This window comes from Salvelinus sp. IW2-2015, linkage group LG1 (genome assembly GCF_002910315.2).
Source record: "Salvelinus sp. IW2-2015 linkage group LG1, ASM291031v2, whole genome shotgun sequence".
Classification (NCBI taxonomy): Eukaryota; Metazoa; Chordata; class Actinopteri; order Salmoniformes; family Salmonidae; genus Salvelinus; species Salvelinus sp. IW2-2015.
In genome coordinates this window covers 47,234,722-47,245,689 of record NC_036838.1, presented here as the reverse complement: position 1 = coordinate 47,245,689, position 10,968 = coordinate 47,234,722, and the positions used below count along the sequence as shown (strand labels likewise).

The following is a 10,968-nucleotide window of genomic DNA, read 5'->3' as shown; positions in this document are numbered from 1 at the left end:
GGACGGCACGCAGAGTTCTGGTGAGATGACGAAAGAAGAAGGATACTGGTCGTAGTTGTTGACATCGGAAGGGATCGAGTGTAGGTTTTTTTCAGAAGGGGTGCAAACTCTCGCTCTCTTGAAGGACGAAGGACGTAGCCACGGTCAAGGTTGAGTTGACCGCTGGGATGAGTACAACCAATATGAATGAAACTCTTTAAGTTTAAACTTAATATAATACATCAATAAAATCAATTTAGCCTCAAATAAATAATCAAAACATGTTCAATTTGGTTAATAATGCAAAAACAAAGTGTTGGAGAGAAAGAAGTAAAAATGCAAATATGTGCACATGAAAAAGCACGTTACATTCTACTCAGAACATGAGAACATATGAAAGCTGATGGTTCCTTTTAACATTAAGTCTTCAATATTCCCAGGTAAGGAGTTTTTAGGTTGTAGTATTATTAGGACTGGGAGGCGCACTGGAGGCCTGGTGCGTGGAGCCGACACAGGTTGGCACCGGATGGTGACCGACACTTCAGGGCGAGTTGAGGGAACTGGCACAGGACGTCCGGACTGGGGAGGCGCACTGGCGGCCTGGTGCGTGGAGCCGGCAGAGGTGGCACCGGACTGGTACACGCCACTTCAGGGCGAGTGCGGGGAGCTGGCACAGGATGTACCGGACTGGGGAGGCGCACTGGAGGCCTGGTGCGTGGAGCTGGCACAGGTGGCACCGGACTGGTGACACTCACTTCAGGTCGAGTGCGGGGAGCTGACACAGGATGTACCGGACTGGGGATGCGCACTGGCGGCCTGGTGCATGGAGCCGGCACAGGTGGCACCGGACTGTTGACACGCACTTCAGGAAGGGTGCGGGGAGCTGGCACAGGACGTACTGGACTGGGAAGGCGCACTGGAAGCCAGATGCGTGAAGCCGGCACAGACTTCACCAGACTGCTGACAGGCTCTTCAGGTCGAATGTTGAGCAGAACACACTTGACAAACATCTCTCTCCTCTCTCTCTCCCCCAACTTCTCCATCGCCTCCCTGACGGTCTCTGGCTCTTCCCTCTGCTCAGCCGCCAGCTCCATGTGCCCCCCCCCAAAAAAAGAATCTTGGGGTTTCTGTGGCAGCGGACTGAAGACACGCTCCTCATGGCGAGTGCGAGGAACCGGCAGAGGAGATACCGGGCTGGGAAGGCGCACTGGTGGCCTGGTGCATGGAGCCGGCACAGATGGCACCGGACTGATGGCACGCTCTTCAGCACGCCTGCGCTGTAGCCTACTCCTCGCCTCCACCTCTCTCCGGTATCCCCCATTGAAWTCATCCACCGTCTGCCATTCGGGCTCTGGCACTCCCCGCTGTTCAGTCGATCACCCCATGTGTCACCCCCCAACAAAAATCGTGGGGTTTCTGTGGCCGCGGCTCCCGGCGTCGTCGTTGTCCTTCCTGATCTTTATGCGACTCCCGCCAAGGAAGGGTCTCGCATCCACTCCTAATCTCCTCCCAGGACCAACTCACCTTCTCCTCCTTGGCACGCTGCTTGGTCCTTGCTTGGTGGGATATTCTGTCACGATCGTGATGAAAKACGGACCAAGGCGCAGCGTGATTATAGTTCCACATCTTTATTGAAGTGAAACTTCTACAAAACAATAAACCAACAACGAAACGTGAAAGTAGTGGTGCTACATGCACATACACAAAACAATATCCCACAAAGCAGGTGGGAGAAAGGGCTTCCTAAATATGATCCCCAATTAGAGGCAACGATTACCAGCTGCCTCTAATTGGGAACCTTACAAGTCACCAACATAGAAAATAAATGACTAGAACACCCCCCTAGTCACGCTCTGACCTAAACACCATAGAGAACCGAGGGCTCTCTATGGTCAGGGCGTGACATCTATACCATTTGTATTTCATRTACCTTTGACTATTGGATGTTCTTATAGGCACTTTAGTATTGCCAGTGTAACAGTATAGCGTCCGTCCCTCTCCTCGCCCCTACCTGGGCTCGAACCAGGAACACATCGACAACAGCTACCCTCGAAGCATCGTTACCCATCGTTCCACAAAAGCCGCGGCCCTTGCAGAGCAAGGGGAACAACGACTTCAAGGTCTCAGAGCGAGTGACGTCACCGATTGAAACGATATTAGCGCGCACCCCGCTAACTAGCTCCGGAGTTGATAGGCTTGAAGTCATAAACAGCTCAATGCTTGAAGCACAGTGAAGAGCTGCTGGCAAACGCACRAAAGTGCTGTTTGAATGAATGCTAACGAGCCTGCTGCTGCCTACCACCGCTCAGTCAGACTGCTCTATCAAATATCAAATCATATACTTATTTATAACATAATAACACACAGAAAAACTAGCCTTAGGTCATTAATATGGTCAAATCCGGAAACTATCATTTCGAAAACAAAACGTTTATTCTTTCAGTGAAATACGGAACCGTTCCGTATTTTATCTAACGGGTGGCATAAATAAGTCTAAATATTCCTGTTACATTGCACAACCTTCAATGTTATGTCATAATTACGTAAAATTCTGGCAAATTAGTTCGCAACGAGCCAGGCGGCCCAAACTGTTGCATATACCCTGACTCTGCATGCAATGAACACAAGAGAAGTGACACAATTTCCCTAGTTTAATATTGCCTGCTAACCTGRATTTCTTYYAACTAAATATGCAGGTTTAATMAAATATACTTCTGTGTATTGATTTTAAGAAAGGCATTGATGTTTATGGTTAGGTACATTCGTGCAACGATTGTGCTTTTTTCGCAAATGCGCTTTTGTTAAATCATCCCCCGTTTGGCGAAGTTGGCTGTCTTTGTTAGGAATAAACAGTCTTCACACAGTTCGCAACGAGCCAGGCGGCCCAAACTGCTGCATATACCCTGACTCTGTTGCACAGAACGCAAGAGAAGTGACACAATTTCCCTAGTTAAAAGAAATTCATGTTTGCAGGCAATATTAACTAAATATGCAGGTTTAAAAATATATACTTGTGTATTGATTTTAAGAAAGGCGTTGATGTTTATGGTTAGGTACACATTGGTGCAAAGACAGTGCTTTTTTCGCGAATGTGCTTGTTAAATCACCCATTTGGCGAAGTAGGCTATGATTCAATGATAAATTAACAGACAAAATTAACATTGATTATATGCAACGCAGGACAAGCTAGATAAACTAGTAATATCATCAACCATGTGTAGTTAACTAGTGATTATGTTAAGATTGATTGTTTTTTATAAGATACGTTTAATGCTAGCTAGCACCTTACCTTGGCTCCTTGCAGCACTCGCATAACAGGTAGTAAGCCTGCCTGTCACGCCCTGACCTTAGAGAGMCTTTTTATTTCTCTATTTGGTTAGGTCAGGGTGTGATTTGGGTGTTCAGTCTAATAAAGTACGATGAACACTTTCCACGCTGCGCTTTGGTCTCATTCCGACGACGGATGTAACACTGCCACGCAGTCTCCTCGTGGAGTGCAATGTAATCGGCCATGATCGGTGTCCAAAAATGCTGATTACCGGTTGTTATGAAAACTTGAAATCGGCCCTAATTAATCGGCAATTCCGATTAATCGGTCGACCTCTACCAGGGACCACCAGGACTGGCTCTTTACAACATGGTGTAACCCACAGCTGGAAACAGACTGCAAATCAAATGGAGAGAGGGGCCATGGGTTCATGAGAGGAACGGGGACCCTGCATCCTTCTCATTCTTTCTCTTTTCTCTGCACTTTATATGCACTTACTTCTTCCCCTTTTCTCTATCCCGGTCACTCCACCCTGCCTCACATACATGCAGACATAGACTGATGAATGGGAATAGAAGGTTAAAAGTGCCAAATCTATTCCTGATGATAAATTGAGAACCTTACACACACACAATAGGCTATGAAGCCCAACCTGTATCCCTCCTGTAAGCCCTGAGGCAGGACAACGAAGGGGAAAGGGTTGACTTTGGATGAAAAGCCCCAGCCGGATGGGAGCCACAGTCACCACACTGTCTGCTGTTTCACCATAGTGATATTAGACCCGCGGTGAGATCTCCAAAGGAAACAAAAGCAGGATTTGGGTTTTATAAATGCAATAATGTCCAAGGAAGCCCCCCCTACTCCTCCCACCCTACCCCCCTTGATTTACGCCCACACACACACACACACACCTGTCTCTTATACACATCTAGATGTGTATAAGAGACAGCACACACACACACACACACACACACACACACACACACACACACACACACACACACACACACACACACACACACACACACACACACACACACACACACACACACACACACACACACACACACACACACACACACAGCCAGCTTAGATGCAGTACCTGTGACCAAAAACACTAAGGTAACCTGCCTAAATGACTACCAACCCATGGCACTCACGTCTGCAGCCATCAAGTGCTTTGAAAGGCTGGTCATGGCTCACATCACGACTCCAACACCATCAAGTTTGCCGATGACACAACAGTGGTAGGCCTGATCGCAGAAAACGATTATTMAATTATTTGTTACTTTTATTTTCTATTTTTTACTTTACACTTATTTTTCTTAAAACTTCTTAAAGCATTGTTGGTTAAGGGCTTGTAAATAAGCATTTCACTGTAAGGTCTATTTGGCGCATGTGACAAATAAAATGTGATTTTAGTCTTTATCTCCCTGTTGATTTGTCCTGCCCTCCCCAGGGTACTAAAATGCCTGTCCAAATCATGCTAAACAACGCCTTGCTAAAGCCGGTCTCCCAGAGCACTGACGGGATTCAGGGGAAATCAGATACAGCCATGTTGTCATAACATTTACAACTCAGAATGCAGAACAGTCTTATCTAAAGAGAACGTTACCATAAGCCTCCACGTTTAGAAGCTGCACACAAATGGAACGTCACTCACACACAAACACTTAGCTCATGCACTCGGTTCAACAGTAGAGTTATTTCTGCAAAGTGCTCACAAACAACAAAACGGCAATAGAAGAAAGCTTTCACCCTTTAATACTTATGTCAACAGGTAAACTGGGAGTAAGCCTGCTTTCTACAGTCAACTCCTGTGATTTAAGGCAAGGTTAAGCCAGAGAGACTGACTCCTAACTGGAGCATCTACTGGATCCCCAGCAGTGCTCTGTCTGACCARCACAACACAACCACCCTTCACCTTGCCTGACCTCTGCTCTCCTGGTCAGTATTCCTACAGACCAGACAGGTCCAAAGAGCATAGTAGGAAGTTTTGTTAAAAAAATGGAAAACAATGTTTTTCACTGAGTAGAAGGCAACCCAACACTCTAAAGAAAAAATATCACCTAGAACCTAAAACAGTTATTTGGCTGTCCCATAGTAGTTTGGTTACAGGTAGAACGTTTTGGGTTCCATGTAAAACCCTTTCCACAGAGAGTTCTACGTGGAACCCAAAATGGTTCTCCTATGGGGATGGCCAGAAAACCATTTTTTCTGCGATTGTATGAGCAATTGAGATACGGARTGAGTCAAAGTAAGCATAATGAGTGTATTAGCATTACAGTGCAGTGTCAGATAAATCAGAGTAAACCTAAACAAGCAGCTGTTTAATTATTGTGTTTAGGTCATGTTCATGTGAGATGTGTTGAGAAAAAAACTATTTAGAAGGTATTGTAAGATAAGAGCGCTTCTGTGTCAATACTGGGTCATTGTTTGCGCAAAGGTGAAATAATTTTTTTTGCTTTTAAAAATAAAGTGAGCAATCGTAAAATATATGTTTTATATCATGTAGGCTAAACAATAACTTATCAATTAATATCCATCGAAATGAATGGATACGTCTCTGGATATGGTGATAAGGAGGACATACCAAGATTGACAAAGCTCATCACCATGTCCGCGTCATTGAGGAAAATACTGTTTTGCTGGGTCACCATCTGTGGCCCCTGGGTCATTAAAACGGGCTTATAATACGAAAAGCCTGSTGGCTGTTGTCCGTCCGTGGATATAGCGTTGTACAAATCCAGCATGAACATCGGGGCAGCGTTTTGTTTGGTGTAGATGTGCGGCCGGGGCCGGTGGGGCAGCCCCAGGATGGAGAGGATTTCCCGCTGCATCTCCCGGCGCTCCTGGCTCCTCAGACGTCGCTGGATGAAGCTGGAGTGAACCTCCTTATCAAGAGTGATGTTAGAAAAAGTTGTCTCAGCCAAAATACAATAACCCCACGCAAGAAGCAGCGCCGAAGCTCGTCGACGCAATAAAGTCACCATTTTCAAATTAATGCGTGTAATGAATTGATTGATACAAAGATAGAGATATGCTATCTAAAATTACTGTCACAAGTCCTCATGCATTGGAGAGCGAGCTTCAACCCTGATAGCCTACTTTAGAAGCTGAATCAAACATCAGCCAAGCATCATCAGCTTTGGTGCGCACCGCAATGTCAGGCAAGGCTGCCCTCCTGCCACCGGACTTTACTGAGTTGCAGTATCTGAGGGGGAGGGGTCGGTGGGCTTGGCATGGGATTTCCCTATGGCGGCGGGGGGGGGGGGGGGGGGGTCGACGACATTTGAGAACATTTTTGCACCTCTATCTTGATAATAGAATAATGGGTGGGGACAAATTTACCCGCGATAACCGTTTAAAACCTTTAGTGTCCTATCAAACCTTTGTTTGGACATGATTATAACACGTGCAACAGTTGATCAACTTTTGGAATTATGACTAGCAGCCTAACTCAAACAAGAAGTCAGTCGTTTAAAGTACTGAAGTAAAAATACTTTAAAGTACTACTTAATTCGTTTTTGGGGGTATCTGTACTTTACTTTACTATTTATATTTTGGCAACTTTAACTTCACTACATTCCTAAAGAAAATAATGTACTTTTTACTCTATACATTTTCCCTGACACCCAAAAGTACTCCTTACATTTTGACAGGAAAATTACTCAAGTAGTATTTTAATGGGTGACTTTCACTTTTACTTGAGTCATTTTCTATTAAGGTATCTTTACTTTTACTCAAGTATGACAATTGAGTACTTTTTCCACCACTGAAATTGTGCACCTGGTAAACTTGCAGGCTGGTGTGCAAACAGTGTATCATTATCACTACAGGTTTATCTACTTTAAGCCTTTCATATAGAGAATATTTACATTTTCTTATAGCTCCCTTTACGAAAAAAAGATTGCAGAATGCAGTTTAACTGCAGTTCAACTGCAGTACACTGAAGTACACTGCAGTTATTCTGCAATTACTGCATCCAAAATACCACAGTTCACTGCAGTTACTGCACTTTTACTGCAGTTTCAAAACTGAAATCTTTTTTCGTAAGGGTCTGCATGTACACACACCTATGCACTCACATCCACACACAAAAGGACACAAATGTAAAAGTTAAAACAGCTGAAAGCACCTGTTTCCAATAGTTCTATCCAGACTCAAAGATTCTACTCCAGCATCATTTTGGGCAGCAAGTGAAGCATGTGACAGTTAGGGATATTTGATGACTTCTTGGCACAGCATTGACTCCTGCTGTGTCTGTGCCCCCCTTTCCCATTACGGCAAGAGGCCTCAGGCCTGGCATCCAGCGGCATCCCCCCTACTGGGGGCCATCCCAGGATGCCCTACTGCTCTGCTGCTGAGCTCAAATACATTCCAAACACTATAGTGGACTAAACACTGATCCCCTTTTTTAGGCATTATTATCTATGCCTAGTCACTTTAGCCCTACCTACTGTACATGTCCATATTACCTCAATTATCTTGACTAACCCGTACCCCCGCACCTTGACTCGGTACCGGTACCCCCTGTATATAGCCTCATTATTGTTATTTTATTGTATAACTTTTTTTTAAACTTTAGTTTATTTTCCGAATATTTTCTTACTCTGCATTGTTGGTTAAGGGCTTGTAAATAAGCATTTCACGGTAAGGTCTACACATGTTATTTTCTTTTTGAACGGTTAAATGGGGATCTGACCACAAACAACTCTTTTTCCTTCTATACCCCTCTGAAAAGTGTACATCCCTCCAACAATATCAGTCTGAAGAGCATGCTTTTTAAATTTTCTTATTTAACTAGGCAAGTCAGTTAAGAACAAAATCTTATTGTCACGCCCTGACCATAGAGAGCTTTTTATTCTCTATGTTGGTTGGGTCGGGGTGTGACTAGGGTGGGTCATCTAGGTGTTTGTGTGTCTAAGTTGGCCTGTTATAGTTCTCAATCAGAGGCAGCTGTTTATCGTTGTCTCTGTTTGGGGATCATATTTAGGCAGCCATTTCCCCTTTGTGCTTTGTAGGATTTTGTCTATGGATAGTTGCATGTCAGCACTATTATTAGCTTCACATTTCGTTTGGTAGTTTGTTGTTTTTGTTCAGTGTTCATTCATTAAAGGAAAATGTACGCCTACTGCACCTTGGTCCATTCATAATGACGAAYGTGATAGAAGATCCCACCATAAAYGGACCAAGCAGCGTGGCCAGGAGGAGCAGACATCCTGGACATGGGAGGAGATCCTGGACGGTAAGGGATACTGGACATGGGAGGAGATCCTGGCTGGAAAGGATCGCCTTCCATGGGAGCAGATGGAGGCAGCAAGGAGGAAAACAACGACGACACCGGTGTTTCACAACCAAGACGCAAGCACAGAGAGGCAGCCCCCCCCCCCAAAATGTGGGGGGGCACACGGGGTGGTTGGCAGAGCCAGGTTTCAGACCAGAGCCAACTCCCCGCACTCGCTTAAAGAAGCATGTGACCGTCCAGGTACCATGTTATTGCGGTGATACGCACTGTGTCTCCAGTGCGCATTCACAGCCCGGTGCGCTCGGAGTCAGCTCTCCGCACTTGCCGTGCGAAAATTAGCATCCAGCCAGGACGGGTTGTGCCGGCTCAGCGCTCCTGGTCTCCAGTACCCTCCTCGGCCAGGATATCCTACGCCGGCTCTACGCGCTTGTATCCCCAGTGAGCCTTCACAGTCCAGTACGTCCTGTGCATCCTCCCCGCACTCGCCTGAGGTGCGTGTCATCAGCCCGGTGCCACCTGTACCGGTCCCACCCATCAGGCCTCCAGTGTGCCTCCACAGTCCAGTACGTCCTGTGCCTCTCCCGCACTCGCCTGAGGTGCGTGTCATCAGCCCGGTGCACCTGTACCGGTCCCACGCATCAGGCCTCCAGTGCCGCCACACGTCCAGAGCTTCCGGCGACAGTTCCCAGTCCAGAGCTTCCGGCGACATCCAGTCAGATTCCGCCAGTCCAGAGCTTCCGGCGACAGTTCCAGTCCAGAGCTTCCGGCGACAGTTCCCAGACCAGAGCTTCCGGCGACAGTTCCAGTCCAGAGCTTCGGCCTTCGTCAGTGGGACAGTTTTCCCAGTCCAGAGCTTCCGGTGACAGGTCCCAGTCCGGAGCTTCCGGCGACGTTTCACAGTCCGGAGCTTCCGGTGACGTTTCACAGCCCGGAACCTCCAACGACGTTTCACAGTCCGGAACCTCCAACGACGTTTCACAGTCCAGAACCTCCWRMGACGGTCCACGTTCCGGAACCTCCTGAGACGGTCCGTGGTCCGGAACCTCCTGAGACGGTCCGTGGTCCGGAGCCTCCTGWGACGGTCCGCGGTCCGGAGCATCCTGCGACGGTCTGCGGTCCGGGGCCTCCTGCGACGGTCTGCGGTCCGGAGCCTCCAGCGACGGTCTGCGGTCCAGAACCTCCAGCGGGGGTTCTCAGTCCGGAGCATCCGGCGACAATTCACGGTCCGGTTCCTCCGGCGACGATTCACGGCCCGGAGTCCCCGGCGACGATCCACGGTCCGGTTCCTCCGGCGACGACCCACGGTCCGGAGCTTCCGGCGACGATCCCCGCACCAGAGCCGCCATGGAGGAAGACGTATCTGCGAGCGGAGTGGGTACTTCGCCCCGCACCGGAGCCGCCCCCAACGGTAGATGCCCACCCGGACCCTCCCCTATTGAGTCAGGTTTTGCGGTCGGAGTCYGCACCTTTGGGGGGGGTACTGTCACGCCCTGACCATAGAGAGCTTTTTATTCTCTATGTTGGTTGGGTCGGGATGTGACTAGGGTGGGTTATCTAGGTGTTTGTGTGTCTAAGTTGGCCTGTTATGGTTCCCAATCAGAGGCAGCTGTTTATCGTTGTCTCTGATTGGGGATCATATTTAGTCAGCCATTTCCCCTTTGTGCTTTGTGGGATCTTGTCTATGGATAGTTGCACGTCAGCACTATTATTAGCTTCACGTTTCGTTTGGTAGTTTGTTGTTTTTGTTCAGGGTTCATTTATTAAAGGAAAATGTACGCCTACCACGCTGCACCTTGGTCCATTCATAATGACGAACGTGATACTTATTTACAATGACGGCCTACTGGGGAACAGTGGGATAACGGCCTTGTTCAGCAGCAGAACGAAAGATTCTTACCTTGTCAGCTCGGGGATTCGATCCATCAACCTTTCGGTTACTGGCCCAATGCTCTAACCACAAGGCTACCTGCCGCACCTGCCGCCCTTTTCAGCCTATGATATCAATAAATCACAAATCCCAATAGTATTTTTCTAGGGCACGAGCAGCCCGATTCTGCATTACTCATTATCACATGAGTGTTCCTATTACTCCCCTGTGGTCAATCAAAAGGTAATGGGGGATAATCCCCTAATCCGTCGTTCACACCAGCAGACACCTTTGAACCTTAACAATGAGTCAGGGTCCTCCCTTGCTGTGTGTGAGTGATCAACAGCAGCACTGTGGAGACACATGACAAGGGAGGTGCTAATGTTGCCTCTGAATTACAGGACAAGGTGCGAAGTACCCCACAGCAAGGGGTTGTTTGTGTGGGAGGAGGGTGTGGAGAGGCTGAGAACCTGTGGCAATATCCCAACCAGACAAAGCACACACATAGCCTTACAGACACCCACACTCACACACTCATCTTTTCTATTGTTTAGGTTTTTAATAAATGGGACTGCAGATTGATTTGAATGTAGTGGCACTGTACGT

At 47.4% G+C, this 10,968-nt stretch overlaps 1 protein-coding gene across 1 annotated transcript in view; it reads right to left on the bottom strand.

Moving 5' to 3' along the window:
- The window catches only part of LOC111976951 (bone morphogenetic protein 7-like), a 21,066-nt gene extending 11,862 nt beyond the window's left edge, over nucleotides 1-9,204 (bottom strand). The window contains exons 1-5 of the mRNA XM_070442957.1: nucleotides 9,122-9,204; nucleotides 6,356-6,461; nucleotides 5,863-6,141; nucleotides 735-895; nucleotides 466-625 (exon numbers count right to left, since the gene is read on the bottom strand). Of these exons, the coding sequence (XP_070299058.1) occupies nucleotides 466-625; nucleotides 735-895; nucleotides 5,863-6,141; nucleotides 6,356-6,461; nucleotides 9,122-9,204 (789 nt within the window). The remainder of the gene's footprint in view (nucleotides 1-465; nucleotides 626-734; nucleotides 896-5,862; nucleotides 6,142-6,355; nucleotides 6,462-9,121) is intronic.
- Nucleotides 9,205-10,968: the final 1,764 nt, after the last annotated feature.